The sequence below is a fragment of the Falco naumanni genome, chromosome 9 (genome assembly GCF_017639655.2).
Source record: "Falco naumanni isolate bFalNau1 chromosome 9, bFalNau1.pat, whole genome shotgun sequence".
Classification (NCBI taxonomy): Eukaryota; Metazoa; Chordata; class Aves; order Falconiformes; family Falconidae; genus Falco; species Falco naumanni.
Genome location: NC_054062.1, coordinates 29,885,642 through 29,902,126, shown reverse-complemented (window position 1 = coordinate 29,902,126; position 16,485 = coordinate 29,885,642). Strand labels below are relative to the sequence as shown.

General features: G+C 40.6%; 1 protein-coding gene across 1 annotated transcript; it reads right to left on the bottom strand.

Moving 5' to 3' along the window:
- Positions 1–2,936: 2,936 nt before the first annotated feature.
- Positions 2,937–15,553, bottom strand: GDF10 (growth differentiation factor 10). Its single transcript, XM_040607678.1, has 3 exons — positions 15,098–15,553; positions 8,817–9,724; positions 2,937–3,963 (listed from the first exon to the last, which is right to left on the bottom strand). Exons 1-3 carry the CDS (start codon positions 15,393–15,395, stop codon positions 3,772–3,774), a joined length of 1,398 nt encoding a protein of 465 aa, XP_040463612.1. The 5' UTR covers positions 15,396–15,553; the 3' UTR covers positions 2,937–3,771.
- Positions 15,554–16,485: the final 932 nt, after the last annotated feature.

The following is a 16,485-nucleotide window of genomic DNA, read 5'->3' as shown; positions in this document are numbered from 1 at the left end:
TATCCACCAAAAATATTTTAAGATTTACGGCTTTCGAAGGTGCAGACTTTTTACTCAGTAGAAGCAGCCCCCATTCCTTGTGCCTAGGTACCAAGTTCTGCATCTGTCTGCCTTAAACTGAATTTTAATCACATAAAGTGCAGCTAGATAAGTGATCTATATAAATACCTCTCTCCTAAACACTGTTTTCTGCAAATGCTGTGGGGGTTGTTATATACAGACTTCCAGTTCATACATAAAGATGTCACATAGTGTCAGGCCAAGTGTCAGCTTTGTAGAAACTTTATAATGAACAGTTCCACTCAGTGGCAATTCCTTTTGAAAGCTGCTCTTTGAGGTTTGGCAGTGACACAGTTGTTAATTCATGTGATAAATGAATATATTAATATTGTCCAGTGTTTTCTATTAATTATGCAGCCTTGTGCAAATGAATTGAAATGCTCCACAAAAACCTAGGTGTATTCTAGCTGTTGCTGTTACGGCAATTAAATTGTGGCCTCAAAGAATAAAAGTGGATTTGTTTCAGAAAAAAAATGTCCTTAACACTTTGCTGGCTAGTATTAGCTGTTTTCCTGTTTTATCTGTCTTTAATCAGCCCATGTTAGTATATCCCCAATTCTTGTAGAATTAGTTTGTGGAATTATCTTGATGTGCTCTTGTAAGTATTTGTCAATAGTAACTTTTGTCTAGAAATTTAAACATTGAATTGAATGGTTTATAGGATGTTCGTAGAAATCAAAAGATCCGTTAGAACCAAGAGAGTAAGGGTATCAGTGTCTTCCAGCAGCAGCTGACTGCATTTGTGCTATTCAAATGCAAAGTTTGCTTTTCTAGAGGAAGATTAGACATCCAGGTACCAAAGACCCAGAAAGTAGTAGCTTAAACCACTAAACAGATAGCGGCTTAAGACCTTGTTCACGTTAGCGAATTGACTGGTACAGCTAAACTGAATGCAATAAACTTTACTAGTAAGAGAATTGTATTGCTTGAGTAGTAAGGGTGTGCCTTGAGAGCTATGCTGCTTAGAGCTATAATTTTGTTTTGCCTATCCTAAATAACAGAGCTTTGCCAAAAAACTTTTAAATGCAGACTAAACCTTTCAGGGTTCCATAGGTGTCCTGATGAGTACAGGAGAAGCATTTTTCATTATGTCCTACAGACCTTATAGCAGATGATAGGATGATATCTCTTTCCTTATTGCTTGCATCAACACATCTTGGAATGAAAGTTTGTACCCAAAGACTAATTCAAGATACAGATATGTTTCCTTAAGGAAAGCAAAATGCAGTAGATAAGAACATAAGCTCACTAGGTTAATAGGTCATGTTGTTCAGAGCTAGTGCTAAATGGGAGCAAGACTAGACCTACAGAAAAGGGTAGATCTTAATAGAGAGCAGAAATGACAGTAACCTAAGATACTTTGAAAAGTTTTATACTTATGGCTGTTGTGTAGGAATAAATTATTAATTTCTGAGAACTTTTAAATTTTTCTTTATGTATTTGTCAGCTGCAATTTAGTTTCTTATGGTTTGTAAAAACATAAGATCCTACATTTTTAAGGGAGATCTCTAATGGCAACAGTATGCAGAGGTTTGTCCCAGTAGTTCCAGTGTGGATCACCGTAGGTACTTTGTTAGAAATGCCTAGCTAGATCCATGATCTCTTGGCAGTCGTTACTGGCAGTCACTATAAGGTGCCTTAGAACTATTACTTATTGAGAGCTGTTTAGGAGGAACTAGCAAGAACTGCTGTGAAAGTAACCTGGCAGAGACTCCTGTATGTACTGAGTCTTGCTTTTATGTAGATTAGCAGGGAGTATCATATTTACACACCTCTGCAGTGTGTATCTGTACTACATCAGTATGTAATATTGGTGGCAGAAGTTACTTGGCACCTTCCAGGATGGTAGCCTTTCAGTTAGTCATTCGTCAGAAGGTAGTGTGTATGGTATCCTTCCCCTAAACAATGCAACTCTTAATAGGATAAGATAGTGCAGAAAATTAAACTCTCTCTCGGAGGAAAACTCAATGTCGTGTGCTCTGTGGTACCTCACAGACTTCAGAAGTTTGTTGTGCTCCTGGTCTGCCTATGCTGTTGTACAGCAGGTGGGTGAAAATGGAATTATGTGGCAAGTGTGTCCTGGCACTGGGGACACTGAGGAAGAGGAATGACAGGCACAGTAATGGAATGTCAGCTCTTAAAGGAGTGCTGCAGTTACAAAGGCTACCATAAATGTATCAGTAGAGAATTGTACAGGAGTTAGAGGGATGCACAGACTTTATTTCTATAAAGACTTCTAACAGAACAACTGCCAAATATTGTGTCCCTTTTCCATGTGCATTGTTGGAAAAGAAAGTTAATGAAAGTTCTGAGAAGAGTTCAGAAAAGAGCTTTGAGAAATTTTTTGAGGCTTAGAATAAGAAAGCAAAGTATCTATTTAAATATTAGCCAAAATGTAATTTGATCGAGCTCTATTTACTAAAAATACTCAGTGACAGTATTTTGGATAATAGATAAAAGGGATCTAATAAAATAGTTTACAGTAAGATCTAGTGAATTGAAACAAAGCTCAGCAAATTCAGACTAGGATTAAGTCACTGCATATGAACAAAGAGCACGCACTAACTTTTGGAACAACTGCTTGTAGTCCAGTAGGGATATTCTACCACATGAAATCTTCAAAAACAAATTTATGCATGTTTTTCAAAGATGTTCCCAAGCTCAAAACAGAAGTTCCATAATGCATGGTGCAGAAACTACTAAGCAAGGTTCTTTCATCTGTGCCTTGCAGGAGGTCAGTCTAGATGATCACAGTGTTTTTCCCTTCTGTCTTTAATCTATTGAGGCACGTTATGACAAGCTTAACATGTATTTACATGTTTCCATCTAATTAACAGAAGGGAACAGAATACACTTATAGAAAGACAAATCAACTATTTTTAGATACTACTGTACCTTTAATTTATTAGCTTTTGTTAAAAGCATGTAACAGTCTAGAGGATATAAAGTATAATTTACAAAAATATAAATCTTGGTTATTTTATTTTTAGTATTTCAACATATTACTATATAGTATGTGTTACTCAGAGAATATGTTTAACAACCTGAAATTATCCAGCAAACAAAAGTGTGGGATATTACATATGTCTTTTGTAGAACAAATTATGTATTAGGGAAGGGTAACCAAAAATGACTATATTAACATACTGTTTATATGAAAGCTTATGCAGTGCATTATACTTGCGTCCTGAAGAAAATATACATTTTAAGCCCTTTATTACAGCATTTTTCGGTATAAATATGCGGATTAAGAGTATGAGTGTTTTAGGCAAAAAGTTTTGATTTGTGTACAAAAGTGATATTCTAAAATGAGCCCGCCTTTGCAAGTTTACTTCCCATCTTCTTGGTTAACTGAAGAGATAAAATAGTCAGAAAAATAGCATATAAAAACATATTTTAGTCCTTTGATTATGGAAAACTCTACACTTAAAGTTCTCATTAAACACCAGGTGTCTTGGCTAAGTGGGTTAGGAAGATATTTGTGAAAGTATTGAATTCCTGGAAGATGAATATGAAAGACAAATGATGACAGTAAGACATAGCCTTCCAGGTGAGCATGTGTATTGTTTTAGTCTCTCCGCATGCTTTCTGTAGAGGAATTGTAGGCTTGCATTCATCCATCAACAGAAGTGGATTCATTTCCCATTTACAGCTTTGCCAGTGTAGTTGGGCAGGATGCATGGGTGTTGTTAAAGATGTGTTTATATTAACTTATCGGCAGGCGCAACTTTCGACCGACATATTGGGATATACCTTTAAAACAACATTTTTGTTCTCATCTAGGAACAGGACACTGAGTGAGCTCATTTTGTCAGGAACGCAGCAGGGTTCAGGGATGCCGGGAATGATTCCTACTGCTTTTACAATGCTCTGGATTGTAGCATGATTGGATGGCCGGACAATCTGGAACAGAGAAGGAAATCGTTATCACTTCATTTATGAGCAGTCACTTTCCCAGATGGACTTGGAAAATGACAACAATTACGGTTTTTTGTTGGTCAAAAAAGTGAATATGTGTGATTGAGTCACGGGGCTGTGCAGCATAGTATGTCCCTCACACTTGGAGCTTTCTTGTGCAGGGTGTATCTCTCAGATATTTTGTATTCCTTATGCTGCCTTCATAAATACCAGAGGAGGGCACTGGTGGCACAGCCAGCAGTCAGTAGTCTGAAGAAAGAATGGCCCTGACTGCACCTACTAGATGCTGGGAGGCAGGCACACAGGAGAAAAAGTCTAGGGTGGGGCACTCTTCTCAGTCATAAATGTTATCTTTTGTTTTCTTAACCTCTTGTCTGACTTGGAGAATTGGCTACTGGAAGTATTTCCAAAATAACTGTTCCTATGTTCCAGTGGTATTTCTCCTCATGTATGCTAACCTGGAATGAGTTACTTTTTCGTGGAGTAATTACTCTTTTAAGAGCAGAGTGCCCCAGAAGTAATGTTCATGGGGGAGTTAGTCTGGAATAGTCAGGCAATGCGACAGCCTTTCTGATCATAACCTTGTGATGAACAAGTACTTCATACCTGTAGTCTGTTTGCTTTCCTCTGTTGTCATACTTGAATACTGTCCCAGCAAATGAGTACAGTAACAGTAGGAAAATTGCACTGGTCATATCAGGTTTTTGCTACAGTTTCACAAGTTTTCCTCACAGATCTGGTATATGTGGCACATGAAATCTTTCATTGTTGTTGGTGCGTAGCTGTGTATCAAGTGGATAATGGCATCTGTGGGACACAGACAGGGACTTTGCACACCTCCACATGGAAGCAGACACTTCAAGTGAGAAGAATTAATGTCTCCTATATCTTGTCTATTTTTCAAATAAAAATTGAGTATATGCAAACCATGATTTTTCATTTCCACGTGAAAAGTTATGTAGTCCATGGCTATAGCAAAGGAGCTATTTTTTAGGTTAATTCAGTTTTGATACATTTGCTTTAAATGCAATATCAGCAGATCAGATCCAAACCTTAATTGCTTTTAAGGCTTTCAGATGTTCTTTAACTAAAGCAACCTCATTTGGGCCATTACAAGGAGGAATTGTGAAATCCGTCCTGATCCTTTGGGGCTTCAAGACAGCATCCTTATAGCCAAGTCCCAACAAGTGACCGATCCTGGAAAGTGACTTTCTGTAATTAGCACATATTGGCATAATTAGCAACAGCTTGCTCTCTCAGGCCACCCTCCATCTTTAGATTTCAAAGCTGTCCGCAGACAAGCAGCAGTAAATTGTCTCACAGCTGCTATGTGAAGTAGAAATAAGCTTCTGCCTGCATTGGCCGTGTCAGCAAATCTGGACAGCAAGAGAGACACGAGTAGCTTTCACGTGCTTAAGCAGCTGCAGAGTTTAGAAATACAAAGAACTAGAGCTTCTAGGATCCAGTTCTTTAACCTTTATGAAAAACTTCCTGAAGTGTTCCTAGCACCTTTTATTGTTTCATGTTGTTATTTAAAACAGTTACAGATCCTGAAGTGCTACTGAAACTGAATTTCTTGACCCCATGCAGAGGATAGCCATCATTGCCCTCCGTGCCAGTTACTTACTTACAGGATTCCTGGGTACAAACCTGCAGAAGATCCTGCTAGGATCTTCTCCAGCTGTGCAGTCTCTAATAACCGCAAGGAATAAACAGATTCGAGTAAAGTCTAGCAAGAGCAGCTGTCTACCAAGACAACAGCACTGATAAAATTTCTAATGCCTGCAAGTGTACACACTACGCACAAAAATGCTTAGAGAGAAAAATGCTTATTGTGTATTACTCTGTACAAAATCTGGCTGCCTGAGCCCTACATCCACAGCAGAGCCAGACAGCACACCTATCCTACATCCAGCAAGGCTCTGAATTTTCCAGCCCTTCTGGAAACCTGGCATGAGTGTTCAGTGATTATGGGCTAGGCTTCACATTAGCCTTTGTACCGATGTGCTAAAGTGGAAAGCTTGAAATAATAAATTGAATGCCCAGTAGTGATGGCACTGAGGAAGTGCTAATGCTTTGAATGCTGGCTACTAAGTTGTGTACAGCAGGCCAGGTTCTGCTCTTACTTAACCTCTAGGACAATCCTAGGTTAGAAACGTTTTGGGCCCCAGAAAATATAAGGATAGTGATGTAGCCAGAAAGCAGTTGAACAGTAGGTTTGAAATACTTTAGACCCTGTCCTTCTGCCTAGCTTATACCGCTTTAAAAATCTGTTTTATCATGAATTTGACCCTCAACACCCCCCACCCCCATCTTAATAAGCAATACATCTTAGCTTCAGGAGAATTTTGTTCTCATGTTTGATTTCAACTCTTGGAATTAAACTTATGAACTGATGCACTTACATGAAGTCAAGATAATTCTAATTACTGTGGACCAGGGAAAGGATATGTTCCCAGTTCCTTCTACCAGAGGTAAGACTAGCATTTATTTGGCAAATGCAGCAGTACAGGCAATCATTAGTAACTGTATACGCTAATCTTCCCCCTCACAGTTACAGTTCAGGGAATAAGAAATTCAGCAGTAAGATAGGTGAACTTGCTCTGACAAGATTTGTACCAGAGCGGTTTTTATCAAGATCAAGAATTGCAGTTATTAACATAATATGCAGAGTGATGTACTGATACTTTAAAAAAAATAATATCATACAATGTGATGATTTTCAGTGTGCCAGGTATATAATTCTATCTCCGCAGTTATAAAAAGAATACCTTGCAGGTTGGCTGTGTAGACATGAATAGCATTAATCTGGCCTTTGATTTAGGAGTGCCAAGATCATGTGCATGCTCTCCTGACTTAGGGTAAACACGTAAGAACAAAAGCTGTTTCTCTCTCCATAACAATTCTTATGCTCAGACCCTGAAGCATCATCCATTCTGATGTCCTAGTTAACTCTGTTCACTTGGAAACAGTAATTTAAATAAGTTCTGTGAATCTGCCTTTATTTTCTTTTCCTCTTCAAAATCCAAAGCTAACAAAAAGTAGACCTCTTCTAAATCAAACCCAATCAAAGAGTGTGTCAAACTAAAAATCCCCAAATCTATGTATCTGTGATTCAATTTTAAATCTCTTTGGTTTTTTTTGTTTGTTTTGTTTTTTTGGCACCTAGATGCTAGTGCAGCCACGTTAATTTATCTAGAAAACAAGTATCAAAATGAGAACTAAGGTAAGTGTTTTTGACTTACAAGGAAATCTTTATTATATAGCAAGTAATATTGCTAGATAAGAAATTAAATAAATCAGCAATATAAGCCCATTTAACTATTCCGGCTAGAAACAAATCCACTTTCTTTTGGTTCTGTCAGCTTTTGTGTCATGCTAATCTGCTCACAGGAAGCTAGATGCGTTAAATGTATCTCCCCCCCCCCCCCCCCCCCCCCCCCCAGGTATGTATGAATGGTGCATTAGACTGTGGGTTTATAGCAGAGCATCTGTACTCCCGGGCTGTTTTTTGTTTTGGATAAGTTAAATGGTGCTTGTGTTGCATGATCTCTTTCTACTACGGTAAAAAAGTGAAGTTGTATGTGAGCTTGTGTAAGCTTTAATTTTTACCAGACCATGTATCAATTTATGTATACATAGTTCAGCGCTAGCCAGCTACACAAGAACATGTGGTCAGATTCATACAGCTTACTGTGATGTCTGGATTTCCGCTATTTCTGGACTCAAAATAGCCTGCATATCTACTCTTCCTGAAATCATACTACTTATTTCAACACAAACATACATCAGTCTCCATGTATGTAATGTAGGGCCGATTTCTGTCTCGGAGCTTTGAAATTCTTTGCTGTAAAACACTATTCATTATTTATGTGCCAGGTGATCACATTCAGAAATGTCAGGAGAATAAGTAATCAGGCCATTTGTAGGTAGAATTGCAAAATAATTACAGTTTCTAAACATGCAGGTTACACACTGCTTCAAATCCTCCCCTCCCCCATTACTTCAAGGCCCTGTAAAATGCCAATAATTCTTGTGCTACATAGGATTGCCAAAATTTCTACTTTTTGCCATAGAGTGAGTGAGTGGGAGTGGGCCAAATCAAAATTCCATTGGAGCAGGAGTTCATGTTTGCCTCTATTAGCAAATTTCACGCTGCTGCTATAGGAGGAATTAAGTATGCTAGCTTTAGAGTGTTATGGACAGCTATGTGGCATTTCCAGCCACATAAGATAAATCACCTTTTTTGTTCCAGCAGGATTATCTTAATTTTAAGAATTTAGTAAAATAAAAAAACACCAGAGAATTTTGAGACACAAGTATCAGCTTAACCAGCATTCTTATTTTCGAAGTGACAAGCAATTTCTTAAAGTTAAAAATACCTCAGGGTCACTACTCTGCATTTTTCTCCTAAGGTATTTTCAGTGGAATTCAGAAATACTCTGAAACAGCAGCTTGTTTTATTATTAGCATATAATACCTTATACTTCTGCTACCACAACAGAGTAATTTGATGATTTAGTGTGTGTAACCATATTTTAATAAGCTGCATAAGTCCTTGTATTATGGTTTAAAGATATAAGATGAGAAATTGTAAGATAAACCTGAGACATTTTTCTTATTGTTCAGATTACCTTTAAAGATAAGTTGGAATCTTTTTGCTCTGTGATTAATAAGTTGATGGAAACAATATTGCTGAAATTAATTAGTCTGGACGAGTCAGTAGGGTACAGTGAAAAGGGTGAAATCTGAAGGAAATTCTAACTAAAGAAGCAGTTGGATAGACAGAACAGTAATTCTGCTGTTTGCAGGCTAACAACAACAAAAAGGCATACTACCTTGGGCATTGGAAATTCACATGCCCCTGCACAGTAGTAGGCATCAAATGATTTGGGAGATATGATCCATTCATTCCAGCCAATATCAGCAAAGTCAACTTTCATGTATCTTCTTGTACAAATCCTTGGCTCATTCCATTGTTTTCGCCTTGCTTTCTTCATAGTTTTCTCATCAAATTTTAGCACCTGAGACTTTGTAAGTGTTTCTGTATTTTCTTGCCCTTTTCTCCTTCGGTCTTTGCGTGAGGCTTTTGGTTTCAGGGATTTGTAGGCATTCTCCCATATGTCATGTTTGTTGTATTTATTGTTGTTATAATCTACTTCTGGCAACTCATTGTTCTGAATAGGACTAGAGAGGTAAGTATCCCTCCTCACTCGGGTGTCAGTAGAAGCATTGGAGGGTAGATTTGGGTCCCCATCATTGGAAGGGAATGGATCATAACGCTGTAGGGTGACTGCCACGCTGTTAGGCTCTGAGATTGCAAGATCGTTGGCATAAACTAGTATATAAGGTAAATGGCTGGTGGCCTGTTCAGGGAAGCCCTGATGTTTCTCCCCAGAATCAAGCTCAGCGCAGAGAATGAGCTCTCCAGCCTGTTTTGATTCTTTTATGATGTGTGAAATGTCCTTTGCATGCCAAGCCCCTCGCCTTTGAAGAAAGACAGTAATGTTCCCTTTTACTAGCCCATAGGCAGAATTCTGATGAATACTTTGGAAAATGAGGTTGAGCCGCAGGATCGGAGGCAGGTGAAGGAGTCGGCAGGAGGAGTTCTTGGAACGCTTACAAAACACTTCCCGGTGCCGAGATCGTTTGTCAGCATAGAAGTGAAAAGTGGCAGCAAGGATCATCTCTGAATCCTGCATGGATGTCAGATTGAAGCAGTACACAGGCTTCTGGGCCAAGAATCCTACAAGAGAGCAAGGGAAACATGGATAAATATCTGGGACCAAAAATGGTAGTCAAACCCTTATTCCTTTATAAGTGGATTAACAAATTTTGATTTTCACTTGGCCATTTCAAATCAGTTAGTAGTGAACTTGTCACTTCATCTTAAAACTATAGTGAATCAAAGGAGGAAAAAACCCTAACAATATTTAACGGCAAAATTACAACAACATCAGGGCTGTCCAACACACTAGGCAATTTTTGTATACATGAGGGATAAAACTCTTCCCAGAGATTTTCAGTTTCAGACTGCCTTTCATTCCAGGCAGGCAAGAAAAGCAATCCTTGCTTCTATTTTGTTTATAACAAAGTCAAGCTCAGAGAAGCTATCAAATTTGTCCATAGCAGAGCTCAGAATGGTACCTTACTCAGTATACCAGCTGAAAACCAGGTTTATAGTTAATATTCAAAATGGTCTAATCCACACCTGACTACAAAGATTCCTGAAAGATCTCTGGGTGCTAACTCTGTGGGCAACACTTACGAAGTTCATTGTCCGTAAGTAGTGCACAAGAGACATTTCACAAGGGGGCTGGAAGTAAGCAGTGCAACATATTTTGGGGGCCGTTACTTTTATGAGCAGTCCTTCTTTCTGGTATACATCTTGTAGGAGCTTTGTTTAAAGCACTGTGAAACCTACTTTGTTTCTAAACGACTTGTGTTTTGCTCTGCTTGAAGTTAGTGACAACTACTGTTGAGTAGGAGCTGACTCATAAAATTAAAACTCCATTTGATATAGTTCCTTTTTTGCTAGTGGAACAATGTGTGCTCAAGTTACATCTCTATGCTCCTCACAAGGAAGATGAACAATTTTACACTAATAACTGTTTACACCATGTTTATTTAAACAGTAGAAACCTCTCTTAGTGTGTTAAAATGTAATCCCAGAATCAAAAGACCATGCATTAACAGTCTATCACTGTGAAAATTGGGTGGGGTGTGTTGTGGTGGGGTTTTTTTTGGTGTGTTTTTTTTTTTTTTTTTTTTTACTAGCTCATGAGTATACAGGAAAGTGGTGGCAGAAGTGATTCCTGTTCTCCCAAACTCAGACTACAGTGGGTAGGTTTGTATCATTAGTTAAGCCAAGTGGGCAAACCCTCTAGCAGCTCTTTTTGACATACCTGGAATTCTCTGGCAACAGGGTGGAAAAAAACTCACAAACAAACAAAACCCAACAAACCCAACAGCCGGTCTTCTCAGAAACACTTAGGTTTGTTTTTCAATGCGCCGTGGATGATGAGCCACAGAAATCTTGGCAACAGAAAAGCAGTACTGTTAAGTGCTGCCTGCCAGAATGTTCCTCCTTTTAAGCAGTTTTATTTGAAAGATGGAAATTAATCGTGCTACATCTCACTAAACTGGTGCTTGCTGTCTTCCAGTTCATGCTGGATAAAACCATCATTCAAACTAAACCATAGCAGGTTAGGATATTCATTAATCCCAGGCCCACATAGGCAGTCTGAAAGTACAATGTTCAAGTATGCAATTTCAATCTGCACCATCTGTATTTTTTTCCTGATGTGGTGAAGTGGAACAGCTTATACTGATGCCCACATAATGATTTCATAGGTGGCAGAGAGGCTAACAGAAACAGTATTCTGTGATGAGAACCTATTTCTTTCCTATCAGTAAACTTTTAATCAATACTAATGCACAGGCGATCATACTATGAAAAAAGAGTTTAGATTCTATTCAAGTCTTTTAAGCATAGAATTTTCACAAGGCTGATAGCCTATTTTTCAGACCAAGGAAGAGAATAATTGTAGTTCTTCCTTTAGAACAGCAGGCTGTTGTTTTTTTCATTTCAGAAGGCATATTTTTTAGTCTGTCCACTGCCTCTCCCCACCTGAGCTTTGTACAGTTGAAAATTTTAACATTTTTTTAAGTAGTAGAATGCTTCTAGCACTATAAGCTCTGTAGATGACTATGAAGCATATGCATCGTTGGGATAAAGGCATTTCAAACACCAGAATCCCAGGGTTTCAGATGTGAAGGTAACTTGTAATGATAGCTCAGAGACAGGGAGTTCTAATTAATCTAAATTAATTCTGCATGCTGGAGTGAAACAAACCCTTCAAAAGTCAAAATCCTTTGTAGAACAGAGTAAGAATCTGTAAATCTGCAGCTACTGTAAAGCCAGAAGGCTGGAAGTACAGCCTTTTAGGAATTGAGGAGACCTGAGTTTTGGATGGAACATACTCATGTTTATCTCATTGCATCAGATCACTCAGGCGTTTACCAACCTGTCAACCAAGCATTGTTATGTTTTCCAGGTCTACTCTGAGTTGGAACTGTACTAGCTGTTGTATCTACCTCTGCTCACTGTAGACACCTTCAAGTTAGGAATACAGGCAAGGTGTGTAGAGGACACATGCCAAGAGACTGGAAGGAAAAAAAAAAAAGCAAGTGGCCAAGGAAAGAAAATATTAGCCTTTACTACATAATCCACATAGGAGAATGTTGCATTGCACTAAATGAAGACTAGCAAAACAGATTCACATGTTATTTCTGATAACACATTTGTGAGAAAGAAATATGCAGAGAATGTAATTCAAAATATTTTAAGCTATAAAATTATATTAAAGCAAGGCTCTAGAGACCAGAATTACAGTTGCCTGGGCAATCTTGATTTGGTTTTCTTGCACATATACATTGTAATACAGTCTTAATTAGATGGCTGCTATTTTCTACTATTCACCAAGGCCTTTGCTTCATTTAGCACAGAGTATGGATAGTGTTCAGGGAATAAGCCTGAGCTGCAAGAGTTGATTTATTGGAAGTTTCATGGCTTAGGCAGCAGATTGCTTCCATGAAGACTAATTCCCCCTAATCTTAGCAATTTAGGTGAAGTTGGACAATAACTTAATATTTCACATTTGGTCATGAACCACTAACAACTTGACTGTGTAACTAACTTCACTCAATTGGTGCTGTTTTCTAAAGCTACACAGTTTGCTGAAAACTGGAAAGCACCTAAAGAAAAAAAGAACTTGAGAAATTAGTTCATAGGCTGTCTTTCAGCTCCTTATCACAGAAGTAATGAACTATTGTGAATACATGTAGAGGTAAGCTCAGGGGAGGTGATCAGATGTTTGTGAAGCACTGTTCCTGAAGCAATAAGTGCTAGAGGAACATGAGGAAGCTGTATTTAGAATATGTGCAAACAAGTACATGCATATATATATATTGTGCCTCACACTGAATATGGAGAAATTATACATATTCAGTAACCCAGTCAGCACCATCTATATCCTGCAGGGGATATGTAGGATGGCAATACAGCTGCTGTAGTTGAGGAGGCTTCAATAATGCATGTGACAAAGGAGCAAACCAAGTCCAGACAAACATTTTGCACCTCTGGAGCCCTCATCCTGACAACCATAGCTAACAGTGATGCTCAAGTGCTCCCTAACAAACAGCTGTAAGCTGCAACATAGGAATGGAAGGATTTTCTGAAAGGCACATATAAAGAAGATATCCATTGTTTGAGATAATGAAAAAGAAATTATTATATGTGTAATCCATTTTGCTTATCTTAATAGGATCAGAATTATCATTATATTTTATAAAGAATGGATGTTCCACATATCTTGTTAGAAAAACATGCCAATTTCTTCTTTCAAAAGAAAACACTAGAATTTCTTGGAGGAGATAAAGAAAAAACATACTGTCAGATAAGGTTCTTCTCCTTGTGTCATTCTATGGTTCATTTCAGACTGTTCATTGCTAGGTTGATGAATTACAATTTGTCATAACAAAGGTACACTGCAGCTGAGCTTCTGCTTTCATGCCATGTTACTGGGGAGAAATAGGATCCAGTAGAGAAGGTACACAGGAGACAGGAATTTTGGACATGGGTGTACTTTATTTTCACTGCATGGCAAGACAGGTTACTTCCAGGTGTCTCTGGTTTCATGATCTGGGAGATGCACAAAATAATAGCACTTTTTAATTGGTCAGTAGTTTATGTGCGAGTAGAAAATGCTGCTATTTTAGTGTTTTAAACCACTTCAATGCAAGAAAATTTTTCAGCAGAGTAATTGGAAAATGAAGAAAAATAATATAGTGCAATTCATGCATTCTTCCAAAATCACTGTTGCAGTCCAGGGCCTTCCTTGGGTAGCAGCCCATATCAGCTGCTCAGTTCACAGAAAAACAACAGTGATAGCAGGAGGTCATGGAATAACCATCCACAGTGGAAGTTCCTTCCTAACCCCTAGTAGTTAGGAGCTGCTAGCTAATGATCAAGAGCATGGCAATTTGTTTCTGTCCCAAATGCCTGCAGTTTCTTTACATCCTAACTTCCAGATTTCTAGATATTTTCATCAGCCACTTACCCTTCCATGGGATCTCCTACTGCTTGAGTATCATTACCTTTTAATATTACATTTGGCATAGGATAGAAGTTCAGTTGGGATACACTGGAGAATGAGTTATTGTGCATTATAGTAACCGTTCCCTAACACACTGTGTGCTGCATTATATTCTATACCTGAGGCTTAAATGTAGGAGAAAGATTGAAACTCACAAAAGCAAATTTTAAATTCGTTTTTATAGGCATCTGATGAATATTTCTGGCAACATAAAAATTATATTCCAGAAACTTGTATAGTTCTTATTTTAAGAGCCAAGACCATAGTTATTGTCTGTGGGAGTTAACCAAAGGAGGAAGACATTTTCCAGAAAAGATACTTTGTGTTTCCTTGACAAAGGATAGACTAATTTAAAGAGAGTATTAACTACACAAACCTCCTCTTTACTACTTTGAAGTAAGACTGGGATAATGAAAGCATGGTTTTGACACAGTATATATGCTCTTTTACCGTCATAATCAAGCCAAGTAAAGCTGAGGAGGGGGAGCTCAGACAGCTGTCTTCTCAGGTTTAGACAGTGCAACGGACTTAAGATCCCGAGCAGTTTTAGGCGGTCCCGTAGGCGGCACTCTTCCTAACAGAAACTTGTGAGCCTGCGAGAAGAGCCGGAGGAGAGGACCCGCAGCGGGTGCCCTGGCTACTAGTTTTACGCTCCAAGTATCTCTGAAAACATCTTTCGACACAGTGCCGGTGGTTTGCATCCACAGCAGCGGAGGCTGTCTGGAGGGAGATACCTTGTTGCAGATACTCCCGGGGAAGGGAAGGGAGCCGGGGGAGGGGGGAAGCCATCCGCAGAGCGGAGGGGAGACACCGTGCCCGTGCAGTTAGCAAGGGTCCCCCCCGCATTCACCCAGCGTGACAACCCCCGCAGTCAGTGACAGCCTCGGCGCAAACCCGTCGCTTTAAAGCGAAAAAGGAGCGAGGGGGCTCCAGCGGTGCCCCCCGCGCCCGGCCCGTCTTACCCGGCCTGGCTTTGAAGCTGCGGACCGTGTTGCCGTCGCCGGGCCGGCTGCCTTCCCGGTTGTACTTCTCGTAGAGCTTAAGCATGTGGACAGCTACCATGTCCTGAGCGATGCCGCTCAGCGCACCGGGCGGCGGGGAGCCCCCGCGGGGGTCGCGGCCCGGGGAGGACGAGTCCCAGGCGGCCGGCGGCTGGACGGGGCAGGCGGCCCGGCTGCCGGCGCCCGCCCCCGCAGGCGAACGGCAGCCCCCATGGCCCAGGGCCCAGAGCAGGAGGCAGCAGGTCAGGCGGCCGGCCATCGGGGGGATGCTGCAGGGCGGCCGGGCGCGGAGCGGCGGCGGCTTGGTCGCTGCCTGCGTCCGGGTCTCCCGGTTGTCCCTACCGCACCGGGGCGAGGGGGCGGCGGGGCCAGCGAGGGAGGAGGGAGGGTGGAGGCGGCCCCCCCCCTCCGCCGCCGCTGATGCCGCCTCCGCCGGGCCAATCCCCGGGCCCGGGGGTGAGGAGCTGCGGCCCGGGGGCGGCGGAGCGGGGCTATGGGGGGAACTCTGCATTCCTTTAGCGTGGGGCTTCCCCGCTCTTTAAAACGTAGCGGGGGTAGGAGCTACGTTAATTAGCGTACAGCCGCTGATTGGAGACACATGTCACCGCCGCCGCGGTGGCAGCGAGCGCTGCGGCAGGACGACACCTTGGCTGCCTGCGCTAGCGAGGGTGGGGCCTGAAAATAATTTCAAAAGATAGAAGCAAATAGCTAACAAGGGGAGGCAGGCGGTGGGAAAGGACGGGAGCGTGGCAGGGACAACGTGAGAAGGAAAGGGTGCGCACGTACGTGCACAAAGAAGTGGAAGGGTCTTTTCTGTTTTAGTCGGCAGAGCTGACAGTGCTGTCTTGGGAAAGCAACTCTGTAAATAGTGTTTGTTTCAAGGATCCCGGAGAAAAGAGAAGTCCCCGGTGGGTCCGCACTCTGGAAGACCCAGTGTGAACTAGCCAAGAGTGTAACGAGGGTCACTGATAATTCCGAACAGATACTTAAATAGTAGGGGTTAGAAGGACAGTGCGTGGGCAAACTTCCATCATTGGGCTATTTCTATGTGTGATCCGAAGGAGGAAAATACTGGTGTGAATTTCTGAAGGATTTATGTGGCTTAGGTTGGAGGAGGTTGATTTGAAAGTGAATAATTCATGTTGTGCTTATTTGTCATGTGGCACAGGTAGTTCTGAATCATAGTTTATAGTCACCCGGTGGGTATAAACGCTGCTATAATGAATAGCAGTTTTAAAGACAACCTATAAGGAGAGTAGTATATTTTAAGGGAATTTGTTCATTCAGCCTCTTTTTAAAAAGCTTGTCCTCTGGTAGCCAAGTTACTTTTCTTGGAGACTATACAATAC